Source organism: Drosophila mojavensis, unplaced genomic scaffold (genome assembly GCF_018153725.1).
Source record: "Drosophila mojavensis isolate 15081-1352.22 unplaced genomic scaffold, ASM1815372v1 contig_151, whole genome shotgun sequence".
NCBI lineage: Eukaryota > Metazoa > Arthropoda > Insecta > Diptera > Drosophilidae > Drosophila > Drosophila mojavensis.
This window is the reverse complement of record NW_025318684.1, coordinates 1,018,098-1,035,923: the sequence shown is the minus strand read 5'-3', so window position 1 is coordinate 1,035,923 and position 17,826 is coordinate 1,018,098. Positions and strand designations below refer to the sequence as shown.

Below are 17,826 nucleotides of genomic sequence, written 5' to 3'. Positions count from 1 at the left end.
GAGCACTTTTACCTGTTTTATTATTAGATAATTTGCACAAAATTTAAATTAAATTACATTACATTTTTCTAACGCTTTCTTACCTGCTGAAATTAGAGCAACCAATAATAGCAATTTCTATTCAATCGTTTGTGAATTTGGTGGTGGATGATTGTAATATGCTATTATTTTCAATTGAAAAACAATCCTTAGTTTTATTTGGATCTAATGTTTATTGGACCTTAACATGTTCAATCGGGATATATATATGGGTGTATGTATATATATACTTAAAACGGATTTTTAATATTTAAATAAGGTTATTTAAATAAGGTTTTTTAATAGCATTTTTATTCGATGCCATTTTCAATTGATCGCGCTGTAGAATCACAACAATATAATGTTCTATGCGTATTAAAGGGGCTCGGTGGTCTTTGGTGTTGGTTTTGACTTTGGCGATTTCGAAATGAGCTCAAATGGGATCTAAAAAATACTGGGAACGTAACTCGCTGTGGAACGTTATGCAGGCTAGATTGTCCACAAAATATCTTATCGTTATCAATTTTCGACAAATTCTTTTTGAAAAATTGACGTTGTTGGCTCATTGAGTACTTGCGGCGCGACAATCTCTTCAGTCCATTAAACCCACTTGAATTCTAAAAGAAAATCAATATCAAGAAAAATATTTGTATAAATATAACTGGTTCAACCTTAATGAAGTGTAGATATGGCGACAAATGAAACTATATTCCTCGCCAGTCAGTAAAATATGTTCCCCACCCAATAATACTGCCCCGTTTATCAGCAATCCACTAACAACAAACAACACATTCACACACAAAAGCGTTCCTATAAAACATATTGTCCTGAGTTAAGATTTCTTTACTTCGACAATGAAATAAACACATATATTATATACATATATTTCTCAAATCACAAGTCTCTATTATGTAAAAACTGAAAATTTGCAAATATTGGGGATATGATAATTCGAATCTTCAAAATTCTCGTTCTGTGTATGATATACATTTTGAATAACAAATCCCAATCTCTCTCTCCCCTCTCTCCATCACTTTCTTTCTTTCTTTTGTGTTTTGCACTCTTACGGACAAATAGACGGACTTGGATACACCAATAAACATGGTTCATGTTCTGCATCCTAATATGAATGTACATTTCGGCAAGGACTCCCATTTTCAAAAGGCTCAAAGGTCGATGCTAAAAAGACTACAATAAATTGAAGTAAATAATATATAAATCTGAAGTACCTCAACATTTTTTTTTATGTCAGCATTTCTGGACATAGATGTTAGCTTATATATTTCATGGTTGTGAAGATGAAAATTTGAGCAACTGTTTGATTTGTAATCAATCTCATCTTCAACATCGGTTGTAATGCCATCGACATCAACATCGTCGTTGGGGCTTGCTGATTCTGAATGTGAAAGGGAGTGTGCTTGGGATTGGGTTGTACTGAGCGAGCTAATATCATCAGGGCAAATGTTAATTGATTCATTTACGAGTAAAGCATCATCTTCTGTCGTCTCAATGTCGACAACTTCGTCATCATCATCGGCAACATGCCCACTATGGCTATCATGATATTTATCGGGATCATTATCATCATCATTATCGTCATCTTCATCTGTATTTCTAGTACACACAGGCTCTACGGCTCTCATCTGACGATTGACATTATTTTCGTTCAACTGCTCCACTTGTGCAGCTGATGTTGAATTAATTATTGCACCTGTTGGCAAACTTTCAGTTGTAATGCTGTTGTGGGTGAATACAGTAGTTGTTTGCGTTGGACTTATGTAAACATTGTTAATCGAATCATTTGATCGCGCTGCATACAGCGAAGTTGACATAATTGCAGTCGAGGCGACAACTGGTTTGAAAGCTGAGCAACTCAATATTGATGGTATATTGAAGTCCGTGGGCTCATCATGAACTTTGCGATAGTTGGCCGATGTGCGTGGCTCATTTTTAATCTCATTTAATGGTTGTTGCAGATTGCTTAAGTCGGTTCTGATCCATGGACAAGACTCATTTATGGCATCGTTACTATTCAACTTTTTTAATGATTGACTTTGTTGCTGCTGCTGCTGCTGCTGCTGCTGCTGCTGTTGCTGATGCTGTTGCTGCTGCTGTTGCTGCTGCTGGTGCCACATCGTATAGTCAACAACAAAGTTTCGTGACAGCGGCACTATTGATAAATCGTGCTCGTTGCGGAGCGACTGCAGTGGCGATAATACAGTTGACCGATGTAAATTGAAGCCAGCAACTGCTGTTACACCAACGCCAACACCAACAACAGCTGCCGCAGCCGCAGCTGCTACTGTGCTATAGTTATATTGCTGATTCATGGGTCGTTTCGACATCGTCGTGGTAGTGCAAAGCGTTTCTTCAAGGGTCGTCTTCGTCTCGCGGCTAATGGACGACGAATTGTGGATTGGTGTTTGATCTAGTGCTGGTGAATTTTGATTTGGATTGCAATTGGTGTTACCGCTATTACTGCGGCTACTATTGTTGTTGCTGGTGCTGTTGTTGTTGTTGTTGTTGTTATTGCTGTTGTTATTGTTGTTGTTATTGCAGCTTACAAGCCTCTTCCTTGTGCCACCATTAAACATTGCCTTAACATCTTCCCAAGCGTGAATTATCTTCTCATCATGACTGTGGCCAGTCAAAGTCATATGACGACGCCAGGAATTGAAGTTAGCTGCATCCGGCTGTACATATCGATCGTTGGTGGTAATGCGATGCGAGTGGAAAATGAATTTATTTGGCGAGAAGAACATTCCACAATAGCTGCACTTAATGCACTTCGCACGCGACGAATTATAACGTGCGGGCAGAAACGATCCGCGACAGCCCCACGCGCATTTGTGCTGTACGCTAAATGCAAAATCATCGGGCAGCCGAGGCGGTGTATTATCACCCAGAAAGCTCTTGCAGAGCCGTTCCGCCTCTCGCCGCGTTATCATCCCGCAGCGTCGGGAACTGACGGGCATAGCACCAGCTCTGCGTAGTATCTCCAGTTGGACGGGCGTGCACTGCACGCACGTTATACCCAGTGCCACGCGTCGATTGTGGATCTCATTATAGCTGAACTGTTTCAAAAGTGTGTTGGAAATCTGGGCCAAGCACAGGCGCTCTTGACCTTCAATGTACAGGGATACTATGGGTATACCATAAAGCATTACGGAGCTTACCTAAAACAGAGCAAACGCAAACTAATTATTAAAAGACTACATAATTATTATAATTTATTATTATTCAAATAATTCATTTTTTCACTGTCAAGGATACGAAATGGCAATGTATGACGGTGTACTCCCTCAAGTCAGGATATTTCAACTGAGCACGCGATATCTAAAGTTCTACCAGAGCTGCTAAGTATTTGAAGTAATAATAAAAAAAACATGAACAAATAAGAAGGCTCTCGACTGCTCGACTAGAAGATACCCTGAACCCTCCAATCGGATATTCTAATCATTCTGCATTTCTTTTATGCACACATATACAGTGACGAACTAAATTATTGGCACAGCAAGCTTTTTAAACTTGAAAGCAATTTTGTAATTGTTTTTTAAACAAAAAATGTACTATATAGAATTGGGTATTTATTAAATTATACAGTCAAAACATCAACGTACTTTTTTTTTTTTAAATTCAATAACCAAAAATAAACCTCGATTTAGCTGAACAAAATTATTGGCACACCAAAAAAAAAAAAAAAAAAATTATAAAACATAAAAATGTTATGAAAAAAATTGATAATAACTATAAATAACATTGGGTATGTATCCTTAAAACTTTAATAATGGCTGATAATAGGTTTGGCTTCGAAAAAAATTATTTTTGAGTGACGTCTTTACTAATTTTTTGCCATCCCAATAAGAGCTTGCTTTAGGTCGGCTTGTTTTATTATTACCCGTTTTGAGATGCGCCTATCCAATTCTTTCCAAAAGCGAGATAGTGGTGCGTGCGGTAACACATGGGCGGTATTATACGCCAGCCATATTTTGACGATATGGGCAGAATGCTTGGGGTCATTGTCATGTTGAAATGTGAACGAGCTTGGTAGTTGTAGCTTTTCGGAATTTTTTAAAGGTTATCACTCAAAATATTTAGATACAAATGTTTGTCCATTATACCGTCTACAAATACCAATTCGGGCACACCTGCAGCAGATATGCAACCCCAGACCATCACCCCACAACCACCATGCCTAACGCTTGGCGTAATATTGTTTTTGTGAAACGAAGTACTCGGCATTCTCTACCCAGTTTAACGCCCATCCGATCGAAATATATTGAATTTCCACTCATCACAGAAGAAGACTTGACTTCAATAATCAGATGGCTTGCTAAAATTTTCCTTAGCGTAGTCCAAACGCTTCTTTTTATAAGCACCTTGATGCACGGTTTTCGTCTAGCCACACGCACTTTGTATTTGGCCTTGTGCAGTACTCTTCGTATCGTGATCGGGTGCATATCCTTCCCCATTTCTTTTGTAGCTTCAGCAGCAATCTGTGTAGATGTTATTATGGGATTCACTTGCACCTTTCGAACGATTTTCCTGCATTCGTGGCTGTTCAACAACTTAAGCCGATCTGTATGTTTATGAACCTAGCAGATTGCGGGCTTCCTTGGAGCGTTGCACGTAGCTTCGAAAAGAAATTCGGTTTTTTTCCATTATCTCTCCAGTTTAAGCATAAAATTTGACTTGATCGTGCAATGCAGGATGATTTTCCTCTGAGCTATCGATGTCTCTTTTAGCTTAGGTGCCATTATTAAGAAATATAAAAAAATATGCTGAATTCTTACAAAATTTTCTTTATTAAAATTCAAATTTGCGAAGCATTAAATAAATAAACATAACATATAGTGAAATGCAAAATGATTTTGCCCATTCGGCCAAAGTGTTAAAAAAACAAAAACAAAAAATACTAAGTGTGCCAATAATTTTGTTCAGCAAAATCGAGGTTTATTTTTGGTTATTGAATTTTTAAAAAATATACGATGAAGTTTTTCGGAATATTTTTTGTTGTATCATTTAATAAATTCCCTATTCTATTTGGTTGCATTTTTTGTTTCATTAAAAAAACGTTTCAAAATATTTGAAAAATTGCTATAAAGTTTAAAAACCTTGCTGTGCCAATAATTTAGTATGTCACTGTATGTAAACACATGCATCCACACTCACGCAATAACGCGTAAGAACACGCTCTGCTAACTACGCAGTAAGCAGCGACTGCAATGCGTTTTTTACAAATTGGGGGCGAAGGGGGCGTGGTATTTAAAATCTGTAAATTTTAAAATGTTCGTATCGATCAACTGTATATACACAGTAAATCTGAAGTCTCTAGGTCTAAAAGTGTTCAAATTAGGCTGACAAAAACAAAATCAATTTTTCGATTATTCTCGATAAAAAAGTTATCGGATGAGTTATCGAAAAATATGATAAACTTGTACTGCGTATGGTACACACGAGTATGTATGCCAAATGTCAGCTCTCTAGCTCTTATAACTTCTGAGATCGACACACTCATACAGACGGACGGACAGACGGATAGGGCTATATCGATTCAGTTCGTGCTGACCAAGAATATATATACTTTATGGGGTCTGCCACGCCTCCTTCTGCCCGTTACATACTTTTTCACAAAACCATTATACCCTGATTTCCCATTTTCAAGGGTTCAGGGTATTAAAACAGAAGTTAGATAGGCAAATAAGTTATATATATCCTATTTATTGCTTAAGTGGGAGAAAAACTTCGTTGTCTCTTTGTGTTTGCTTTGAATAGAGAATCAAGGCACGTAGTCTACAATACCTCAGGGAAACATTCGTCTACTTTCATTTCGGGCCCTGTTCACACACCCTAAACGGGACAAGTCGATGTTGTTTTCATTTATTTGCTATACGATTCCAATAATTGTGTGTATTTTTGGTAAAAGTCAACGCACATGATTCGATTTGGGGGATACGGCTATTTGGCTGCTTTCCATTCCATTGGCTGGAGTTGAAGACCGAGTTGATTTCTGTATTGACTCTGGGAATGCCATTTAGTGCAATTTCTGAAAAAAGAAAACCAAAAATCTATAAAGATTATACTCGTCATCATTTAACAATGCCCTCCTACAGCTCCCAAGCTGATCCAACAGAAATTCGTATGTCTGGCGGTATATTGTTGTATGTGATGGATAAAATAGGCTAATAACTAATAGACTATGAGGAATAGAATTTAGGCAAACTTAGCTTAAAGGCTCTGAAATATATAGTTTTTACTGATTTTCCAAGCTACTATCTACTTTGAGCTCGACTTACTACTTTTTCCAGCTTTTCCGGAAATTCTCAACACTTTATGCGAGGATGGTACCAAAAATATGTGTAAATATAGTAAATGCACATTTGTATGTACAAATAAGTTCCAAGTGTGTCGCTTCTATGAACTAACAGAATTAATTATAAATAGGAAGAACTTAATTCTTGTTGTTAAAGAGAGAAGAGAGGATCTCTTTTCACTCAGCCCTCATTTCATCTGTCCTCTCTTAACTTTGAGTCCTTATCTTTTATTACTCTGTTATCTCTTATCTGCAATCTTTTATCACACATCTCTCATTTCTAGCCTCTCATAACTAACCACTAATTATTGCTTATCAGTCATCTTTCATTGCTAATTATGAAATACATTACTAATCACGTATCGACCAAAGAGCTAAAGTCAAATTTTTTTGTAATATCGGTAAACCGTTTACCGAAACATTTTGTAATTGGTGAGGCTTCCAGAACCGCCAAAGTGTCGAATGGGAGGCCCCAGAGGAGCCACCACCCTTACAATCCCGTTTAGAGAAGTCGATGCTCATTCGTTCTTATGACTCCAAGCAACTCGTGAGAGTGCAATGTGCAATTCAATGTTCTATCACGGCGTTTTGAATAGTTTGTTGCATCTTATTCGTCGTATATATATATATATATACCTTAAAGATTGAAATAAATGTATTCAATCTGCGCGAGGAACGCCCATTCTGTATGGAAACGCTGGCACATTCAATTATATTATGCGTGTGAATGGCATAATTGAAAGGAAGATTGTCCCTAGAGACAATTCGTTAAAGATAATATGGTTACACGAAAACACGAAACAGTAACAATGTACAGATTGTTAAGCTTAATGCCAATGTTTCCCTTATGGGAAACGAAACAAATGATTGCAGGACTTCTTAACTTCGCTAGCGAGAGACGAAGAGGGGCGAGGGCGCAAGCCACCAGAGGGTTGAACGAATTACAAGCCAGTGACGTAAATAATGACAAAATTATGTTAGTGTTTGAAAAAACAGACCAGATTGCCAACAATGTGGCAGATGTACTTAGTTAGTCAGCGAACAATAAAGTCGGGGGAGGCGGGCTTTGCCCAAGGCTGCCGATTTCTAAGCGGGGTTGTTTTCCATATTTTAAAACGATTTATGTATTAGAGCTGATACACTTTGGCAATAATAATAATTATTAATTATGCTAGCCAATGATCAAAATATCATTATATAACGAACGGCAGGCAATATAGTTAAGTAAAATTGTGAATTTTTATTAAAAATCCGAATGGAAATGGCTGCAGTAGAATATATGTACATATATACACATGTAGACATATTGATGATTAGGAGCAACATCTGTGGCGACTAAGTGAAGATCGACTGAATGGATATCTTAACAATTGATTGTGATTCATTCGATTCGGTTTGTTTGTATTTAGTTAAATTTCAGCATAATAAAAGTTGCATTATCTCAGTATTTCTGAGGATTATAATGGATAGCACATATGTACATAAATGCAATAGGTCTCCTCGGTCAACATCCAACACCACTTTGTCAGGTGTCACTTGTAAATGTATTTATATGCATGTGTACATACGCATTTATGTATGTATGTATGTGTAAATTTGTAGTTAACTGAAACTTACGCAACACGTTTGCAGTGAGAATACAATTACCTTAAATTGTGTAATTTTGTTTATAAAGGGCGTGTGGCTGTTGTTGTTGTTGTTGTTGTTGTTGTGCCGGACTTCACTCGACTCCGTAATTGCTTGCACAGGGTTCATATTTCAACTTACGAATGACTATCGGAAAGCTGATCGACTTACTGCTACCCAGTACGCACAAAATAGAACTTTTAAGATGAAAGCTCCACCCAGAACATAAACAATTAAGAAGGATCCAGTCGAGACTGCTCGACTAGGAGATACCCTGAACCCTCGAAGCTGATATTCCAAGTCGCAGTAAGCAGCGACTGCGCTTGGGCTGCGTTGCAGTGTGGGCAATATTATGAGAATTTATTAGTTGATTAATTTCTCTTGTAGTAAGACTATCCTTATGAAACCTTCAGAGCGTGATCATATTGTTAGAATGTGTGTACATTCCAAAGCACAAGTCTCTAGTACTTGAAAATTTGGGGCAAAGGGGGCGTGGTATCCAAAATCTGTAAATCACAAAATCTTCGTATTCATTTGAAGTCTCCATGTCTAAAGGTGTTCAAATTAGGCTGGAAAAACAAAGTCGATTTTCCGATTATTCTCGATAAAAAGTTATCGGATGAGCTATCGAGGTTTCTCTAGCTCTTATATCTTCTGAGATTGGTTTGCTCATACGGACGAACGGACGGACAAACGGACAGGGCTGTATCGACTCAGCATAATAATCGAAAAACTTAATAATAAATGCTAATAGTAGCATATTATTATTTCAAAATTCAATTCTAAAAGTATTAAGGCAAATTAGCACCTGTAATTTTGGCATATCAAATTGAAGCAAATAGATTTCAAGTACGTATGTATGATCTTCATACATATAGCATCTACCTTTTGCAAATTGCAATGAATTACAGGATATGTAAAAAGCAAAGACTGAAAAACGAGCTTATAAAAACACACATATACATATATATATATATATATATATATATATATATATATACATGATGAGGTTATATGTATTTATGTATATTGTACTTTATACCATAGATAGTCTCTATTCAAATTGAAAACGATTACAGTTTGGGGCAAACCCAATCGTTTGCCCGAGGGTGGTTTGAAATTTGAAAGCATGTGTTCTTTGACAAGCATAAGGGGTATAAACAGACATATACAGATAGAGAGAGAGAGAAAGAGAGAGAGAGAGAGAGAACAAGAGAGATAGGCAGATAAAGACTAAAATACCCACTGATGAGTTGGCAATAATTCGGCTGAGTGGTTACTGTCAACAGGCAAATAGAATAGAAGGTGTTCCAAATGGGGGCGGGTAAGCGTTATTCCACACTCAATTGCTGGTTGTTGTTGTTGCCGCTGTCGATGGTCTTTTGTTTACACGTAAAACATCATGCATATTTAATTGGGTTAAATTGCTGGGCGATTAACATTTGAAAATGAAATGCGCAGATAATTGAGTTTACTTTGCCTAATTACAAGTGACTGTTCTGTTCACAGATAAGCGTACAGGTAAGCCTGTTAAAACCTGTGTGCCCACTCGTCGCCATAGAGTGGAGAGCTCCATTAAACCGATTAAGCCATTTAGTTTGAAGTATGTTCCAATTAATAAATTAAATGCCTGCCCTACGAAGGAGAGAAGAGATCGTTTCGCATGTGAATCCTGCGGAAAAGTAGCCATAGTTCGGACTGACACTTGTTTCAAGTAACCGAATATAAATATATACCGAGTATATAGCTCTCATTTTATTTGGACAATCGAGTATTCCATCTCATAATACCCCATATGGTGCACCCATTCCATTCCGAGTAATTCGTGCACCGTTCCCCTTGCTTAGGGAAGGATATTCTTCTTCAATTCCTCCTATAGGGCATGGAGCCGGTCTCATTCTCATGACTATTTTTTCATTACTTAATTATTACTACTTCATTGAGACACATTGGCGCAACCAAAGACCTTGGTGGTCGCTGTGCTTAGCCTGCACATTAACATTCAAATGCGCGGGACATACACGAGCCTACCAAACAAAAAATTCGTCGATCTCAAAAGATATAATAGTATATCTTCTGACAGTTAAACGGATAGGCTAAATCAACTCAGCTCGTCACCCTGATCAAGAATATATATGGGAATTTCTCCAGAAAGGTCAACCCCAGCCAAAAATTTCAAAGTCAATAAAAATATGCTCTACTAACATATTTTTATACCCTGAACTAGGGATGTCTAAAATATATCAAAATATCAATAAGACGTTATAGTCGGGCGATACCGATTGCAGAAGACTCATTCACAGCCCAAACGCTGTCAACCAGAGTATATAGTGCAATTTCCAAGTCTAGTGCGCAACAAAAAACAGGGCATGATCCCATTAAAATTGGAAAATCATCGATAGCTATGGCTCTGATCATTGCATCACTGCATTCAAATTACATACATATATAATTTATACAATTTTGATTTTTATTATATATTTATATCCATATATTGGATACCGGCTTCAAGCTAGCAGCAGATCAGCGCGATTTTCCTATACATGTGCACACACTCATCGTCTATTCTATGCGTACAGACAGAAGGGCGCCTTTTCTCACATCCTTAGAATTTCGATTGATTTCTGGACTTTCTAGCCGTTCGGGACTGCCACGCCCCTAGTGTGCAATCGGTAACCTAAATGCAAAATTTGAATTCTTACGCTCAAAAAATGTGAAAATTACAGGGTATTTTTCGATGTGCCACGCCCCTAAAGAGGCTTAAAAATTATTATTACTAACTCAACTAACCAAATTTGAAGCTTCTAGCTCTTAAACTGTAGGAGAAATAAACTTTTGCGGTTTGCCACGCCCCCCATGGGCGGACATATATCTACCATAACTAGTTGGACTTGGGTGGTCAACCCGCGTAGATTAGATCTCTAGCATCAATAGTGCCTAAAATATAGCAGAATTCAAAAAATCACTATATCTTCAGGTCTGATTTGCCACGCCCCTAGTGGGTGGATCGAAAAATTTTAACACTTTATAAATCGTGAGTATGTGTTTCAAACTTCAAGTCTCTAGCTTTGCGTTCATACGGACAGACGGACGGACAGCAAGACGGGACATTGCACAAAACCAATATACTCATTTCACTATCGTGAATGAGTCTAACAAGTGCTAGCAAATTGAATATGGCGTCGCATATGAAAAACAAAAATACTGGCTTTAAGCGGTCCTTTTCATTGAAAAACAAGTAAGAACGTTGCAGTCGGGCGTTACGGACTGCGGAATACTCATTCACATCCCATCCCATCATTAGTAGTTTAGCTCTAATATTGTAGAAAATTCAGTTCTTTTCGATATGCCAAGCCCTTACTGGGCGTAGACACCTCATTTTTGGTCAGTTCGCAGAACTGGCTAACGGTAACCTAACTGCAAAATGATGCTTACGCTCTAAAAATGTGATAAATACCGCGCCCCTAAAATGGCGTAACAATTATAACTATCCAGCTTGTATGGTTTAGAGATATAAACTTTTGCGGTTTGCCACGCCCCTTGTGGGAGGACATATATCCGCCTCAGCTCTTTGGTCTTGGGTGGTCAGCCTGAGTATATACATATATGTATATATCATATTTCACGTCTCTAGCATCAATACTGTCCAAAATATATCAGAATTTGAAAAATCACTATATCTTTAGGTCTGATTTGCCACGACCCTAGTGGGCGTATATACACTGCGCGTCATCAGGCTCGCGCCATTCTATATTCACCCACTCACCCACATATTTGTAAGAGGCGTATTTCAATTACTAGAGACTTGTGCTTTTGCACAATGGCTTTTGAAATAGCCATTGCTCGATGGGCTCAGGGGATATCGTAGTCGAGCAGTCTCGACTAGAGCTTTCTTACTTGTTAATTACTGGCGAAGGAGGAGTGGTATCCACAGGCTATAACTTCCAACACGGGGATCATCGTGAAGAAATTTCTTCAATTTCAATTTTCGTGACCTGATGCACGAATGTTCATACATATGGGATGGGAGAGAGCATAGACGGGGAGAGAGGGTAAAGAAAAACAAGTAAGAAGGCCTGAACCCTCTAAGCTGCTATTCTACTCATTCTGCACTTCTTTTATGCACATATGCATACACACGCATCCATACGTACGTATAAGCACGTGCTATCCGAAATCTGTAAATTACATCTGAAAATCTTCGTATCGATCAACTGTATATACACAGTAAATCTGAAGTTTCTAGGTCTAAAAGTGTTCAAATTAGGCTGAAAAAAACAAAATCAATTTTTCGATTATTCTCGATAAAAAGTTATCGGATGAGTTATCAAAAAAAATATGATAAACTTATGGTACACACGAGTATGCATACCAAATTTCAGCTCTCTAGCTCTTATAACTTCTGAGATCGACGCACTCATACAGACGGACGGACAGACGGATAGGGCTATATCGATTCAATTCGTCGTGCTGATCAAGAATATATACTTTATGGGGTCTGCGATGACTCCTTTTCCCGCTACATACTTCACATTATTATATATCATTATACCCTGATTTCCCACTTGCAATGGGTTCAGGGTATAAACAGTGCATTGCGGTGCTTCATATGAAAAAGTATTCCTCTCGTTAAAGCGCTCGCCGCGGACTGCTCAAGCCTCAAGCGACCAAGCCGAGCAATTACGAGGTTCACCAGTCTCTTCCATACAGATTTTCGGCCATGGTAATAATTTGCTCTACTTGTCCAGTCTATGTGTTGTATGGTTAGTGGCATGGTATGCACGAGTGTCCATGTACAATTTCTTTAGCTCTCATATCTTCTGAGGTCTTGAGGTGCAGACGAACAGATGTACGGAACGACGGACATGGCTAGATCAATTCAGCCCGTTGCCCTGATTTTCCATTTTCAATAGCTTCAGGGTAGAAAAAATAACGTTCAATACAAATATCATCCGATAACGATTGTGAATAAAATAGAATGCACAGAAGGCCCACAAGCAGCCCTGTTTAAATGTATGCGTGCGATGAGGTGTTTAACGGAAGCTAATGAAACGTTCCGCATATGGCCTATGTAAGTATTGTATTTAATATTTTATAGTTAAGTAGCCGGTATAGAAAATTAGATTTATATAAATTACAAAAGAACCTATGCATATGATAATTTTTGAGACTTGATCTTTAAAGATTGCATAAGCATTTCATAGCAGACTTGCAATAAGGGTTCTAGATGACAGCAATAACAACTAAAAAACTCGAAAATAGTTATCGTTTCTTAAGACACAAACTTGATCTACCCTCGCATTCACGGACCTACGAAATTAAACTTCAAGCATAGCATCTGAGATTGACGCTTTCATACATAGAGACAGACGGAGAGATAGACAGCCAGGTGGCAGACAGACGAATAGCCCTTAATCCACTCAACTCATTGAGCTGACCAATACTATATTTGTATATACTATATGGGGACTGCCACACCTCCTCCAGCCTGTTACATACCTTTCACATACATCTAACAAAACCATCATACCCTGATTTCCCATTTCAAGCTACCATTTTGAATGGGAAACATAGAGTGAGCAGCTGCAAGAATATGAAGAAAGTGAGGGCGGGAGGCGAGCAGGGCAAGAGGTGAATATCTTGTAGATTTAAATACTCGATTGGAGTCTAGCATATGGTGTTATGGAATAAAAGCTATTAATAGAGACATCACATTCGTGATCATGAATCATTCAATTGATCGTGTTGGAATATAAGGTAGGATTATCTCTTTGACGTATAGGTATGATGATAGGCAGTTGAGGATGTTAACGATAATATATACACCCTTAATATTAGTTACAAAATCTGAAGTTTGAATAGATTTAAGAAGAAAAACTGAAAGTTACCATCTTACACGTGTGTAAATCTTTAAGTATTGCAGGGGCGTGTGCCTTATTGAATTAAGAGTTGCGCTGTTTGGTTAGATAAGCAGATCACTAAACATTTGTTTTCGTTTTTCATTTCATCTGATTTTTGAAATGATTTTGACACTTTAATTAGATAGCACCATATTTACTTGTATCAATCTCGAAAGTGTTCCGAAAATTGTAGAAATCGCGCGCGTCCCGAAACAACCATGATAACTGAATAGAAAACACATTTCCGTTCACCTGAACTCCTTCTGAAAACCAGAAGTCTACAAGTCTACAAAAAATACAAAACAAGATGAAACACGCTTGCCCAATGAATAAATAGCAGCTGAGCAATTTCAGCCAATCGGGATGCATCCCAGCAGTGTTGCTCGAGCAATGTCTGCATGAGTGGAAGGGACAGAGAGAGATAGAGCGAGAAGTAGAGGGTGAGGGACAGGGAGAGAGCGAATGACTCGCGGCAGCTGTCAGCCAATTGGAGCGCTCGATACGCAATTCGGAGGCGTGTGCAACGGCCTCTGTGGCACTTGCGAAGCACATGCGCACTGGCCAAGCAACAGCCCTCTAGGAGGGGACTTGGACACCCTGCCCCTAATTTGCACATAACACGTATTTTGTATTTTGAATTCAACGAACTGTGAATATTGCTTTTAATTTAATTAACTTTCCCCGACAAAATTGCGGCATGCAAATTAAATGAAGCCTTTGGACAAGGGACAAGGGTGTAAATACACGCCTGATGTATGTATGTATGTAATGTTTATGTGTTGATTTGATTTTATTCATTAACTTGCTTGAATGACATGATGATGTAGATGGCATCGGAGTGAGAGACAGAGACAGAGAGAGAGAGAGAGAGAGAGATGTTTGTAGGAGTAGCACGTGGCTCAAACTATTGCATAAGCTGCATAATTGGCAATCCCACACAAGTTAATGCCCTTACGCATTCTCATGTAGCCCGATTCACCCCACTTCTCTCCCCACCAATTCTTAAGGATCCAGTAGTCTTTATCATATCCAATCAGCAGCATCGCATGATTAACCGAAGTCGAACTGCACGTGACATCATCGTAAATTCCGTCGCTGCAAGGAGAGAAAAGAAGAAAATAGCAGAGGGCCAGACACGAATGAAATCGACTCAACATATTGCTCGATTCAACATATTTCTAATAAACCTAGCCATGTGTATGTGGTATGTGTATGTGTATGAGTAAAAACACAACTAGAGTACTTATTGCACTGTGGTTGTATCATCATCTGAGATATTCCAAGATAGCTCGGTCCAGCCTTACCTATATAGTTGAAAAGTTTTCGGCGTCGCATTGATAGACACTGCAACTGGGCCAATATGCGCCACAGCTGCCTGAATCGCATTCTCGTCATTGGCCGGCAAAATGGCCCACGAGGTGACGTTGACCACGGCCAACTCGCTCACGAACTGGCAAGCTCCTTTCTGCAATACAAAACTCATTTATTAATGCTGTAGTATCTGCTGCTGAGATGTATATGTATATGCATATGTATATGTGTATGTATATGTATATGTATGTATGTATGTATATGTCCCATTTACCTTTGAGGCATACTTGTAGTCGACGGATCGCATGAGACCCCCGGTAGCCTGTAGATAGCGGAGAGTGTTGCGCAATGAGCCGCCCGTACAGCCCTGATTTCCGTGTGATATGCTGCAATCTACAATCTGCTGCTCACTCAGAGAGAGGATTCTGCCGGTGCGCTTGAATACTTGGCCCTCAATGCTCTGGGCAATGCTGAAAGCGTAGCACGAGCCGCAGCTCTGTTGATTGTACGACGGAGTCGCGAATCCCTTTTTACGCCAGTCCAAACTATCTGGCACATTATCCATTAGCGTTGCTCCGACTATATCGACCATGTTATCGGATGCCGATATCGGGGGACTCCGTAGCAGGCGTAAGAAGCCCTTTAGATACGAGTCGGTGCTCTATGGATTGGAAGCGTCGCAGAATATTAGGCGGATTCCTAAATGATATCGTTGACAGGAGAGGAGAGAGAACGATCGACCACGAGATGTATAATACCCCGGTCGTTGCCTTGAGGCGGTCATCATTGATGCCAACTGCATCGGCAGCTTCTTCTTCTTCTGGTAGATGGATGACCCACATGCAAGTATAGCCCACGGCCCGTCTCGAAATTATGAATAGCTCGATCTTTGGCTTACCATGTCTGCCAGGGTATTCGCTGCCAGGCGAAAGCTGCTCCTCCCCGAGTCGTAGTCCTTGTTGTGTGCTTCCACGATCTGGTGGTTCTCCTCGTAGGCCTTGTAGCTACGCAATTCGTCATGCGCGCGTATGTAGCTCCTGTTGTTGGCTTCCTAGACGGCGGCTCGGGGCAAGGAACCACAGTTAGCGCGTGCCATTGACTCGGTTGTGCACTTACCTTGAACTGGGCGAACTGCTCCATGTAGGCCTGGCCCGAATCACTTTGGCCCAGGCCCGAAAGGCCAGCGAGACCGAAATAAAGTAATGAAACAGCAGCGAGTCGCATCGTTACACTCGGCCAAATGAAATACCGAAATGTATATTCCCAAATGGATGTGGCTCATGCGAGCAAATTGCGAATTGCGATCTGCAAACTGCGAACTGCAAATCGCAAACTGCAACTCAGCAAACGAATGCAAATCGAACGAATGTTGGGCACTTGCCGGCTTCTCGGAATCGATATGAAGTTGATTCAAGACTTGAGCTCTTAAGGCCGGCATAGCCCGTGCAAAACTGTTACCAATGACTTTTTGGTTTTTGCCAATAAAGCCAAAAATCAGCAGGCCCATACATATATATGTGTATCTATATAATCTTATATATATGTACATGTATATGAAAGCAAGTATGAACGTTGCAGTCGGGCGTTACCAACTGCAGAATACTCACTCACATCCCATCAGCAAGTTAGTAGCTAAGTTTATCCCTAATACTGCCACGCCCCTACTGGGCGGGGCCGGAATATTTTAACCCTTTATAAATAGGAGACATACACGAGTATGGGTTCCAAATTTCAAGTCTCTGGTTTCCATAGCGCCGAAATAAACTGCCTTCATACGGAAAGAAGGACAGACAGACGGGCATTGCACAACACCAATATACTCGTTTCACTGTCGTGAATGAGTATAAAAAAGATTTCAGAAAGCTTCTTCGACGTTGGGCACTTTGTACCAAGGTACCTTCGACTCTCTCCGGTACACTTTGAACACTTCCTTTCCGTTCCTTTCGAAAAGCCTATTGGCATATTGGCATTGCAGTGTTTCGGGGTGGCTTTGAATGGTGGCAATGCTGCTGCAGCTTTTCTAAACTGTGTATACAACACGACTAAATTAATATGCCTAATTGGTTATTAAATTTAATTTGGGTCGTGTGCTGCGCATTAACTTGTTATCGCGAATCGCCCCATCTTTGCGGTATGGCATAAAGCATATTAAGAATATATGTATGTACCTTCATTACCTTAGACATCATCTCTATCTGTCTTTCACTCTCTCTCTTTGTCTCTCTTTGTCTCTCTCTCTCTCTCTCTCTCTCTCTCTCTCTCGTTCTAAGTTAGTTATAGTTTAGTAAAAAGGGTAAAGAGGGATTGTTATTAGTAATGTAACAGCAAAAACGTAGATATGTAAATAAATAAGCATCCATTCATTTATATTAAACTTTGGTGTCATTCGCTTGCATCTAACGAGGGCTGTTAAAATTTTAAAATATCGTATCGATGATATATATAAATATATTTTTTTGATGTATTGAGAGTTTAATATATGTATTTTCGACTACCCTACCTCTAAGCTTTACCCATGCATTAACACAGACTTCGAACCACATATCGGCATCAGAGCATCCAGCCATGGTCAGTACACTCACATGGTCACTCAGGGCTGTCGAAAATATCAAAATATCAATATTATTTGTATGCAAAATATTTTTGATATATTTCAGT

The 17,826-nt window shown here is 39.2% G+C and overlaps 1 protein-coding gene and 1 long non-coding RNA gene across 10 annotated transcripts; one reads left to right on the top strand and one right to left on the bottom strand.

Annotated features, from left to right (window-relative positions):
- Positions 1-125: 125 nt before the first annotated feature.
- LOC6585812 (procathepsin L) lies at positions 126-16,648 on the bottom strand. 9 transcript variants are annotated; one of them, XM_044007093.1, is made up of 6 exons: positions 16,285-16,644; positions 16,067-16,219; positions 15,443-15,829; positions 15,162-15,322; positions 14,854-14,952; positions 5,993-6,064 (listed from the first exon to the last, which is right to left on the bottom strand). In XM_044007093.1, coding segments are annotated over exons 1-6 (909 nt in total). In that variant the 5' UTR covers positions 16,393-16,644; the 3' UTR covers positions 5,993-6,063. The 9 variants fall into 9 exon arrangements, with proteins under 9 accessions (XP_043863024.1, XP_043863025.1, XP_043863027.1 ...); XM_044007094.1 differs by lacking the exon at positions 14,854-14,952 and having other exon boundaries at positions 5,649-6,064; positions 16,285-16,648; XM_002011402.4 differs by lacking the exon at positions 5,993-6,064 and having other exon boundaries at positions 14,629-14,952; positions 16,285-16,642.
- On the top strand, positions 14,089-15,099 carry LOC122756746. The gene is made up of 2 exons (XR_006356588.1): positions 14,089-14,618; positions 14,685-15,099. It is a non-coding gene; the product is annotated as an uncharacterized LOC122756746 (long non-coding RNA).
- Positions 16,649-17,826: the final 1,178 nt, after the last annotated feature.

Excerpts from the sequence above, each read along its gene's own strand:
- LOC6585812 (XM_044007089.1), bottom strand. The coding sequence starts at position 6,052 with ATGGCATTCCCAGAGTCAATACAGAAATCAACTCGGTCTTCAACTCCA. Across the intron at positions 3,195-5,953 it reads TATCCCCCAAATCGAATCAT|GTAAGCTCCGTAATGCTTTA; the intron begins GTGCGTTGACTT and ends GCTCTGTTTTAG. Across the intron at positions 636-1,247 it reads ACATAAAAAAAAATGTTGAG|AATTCAAGTGGGTTTAATGG; the intron begins GTACTTCAGATT and ends ATTTTCTTTTAG.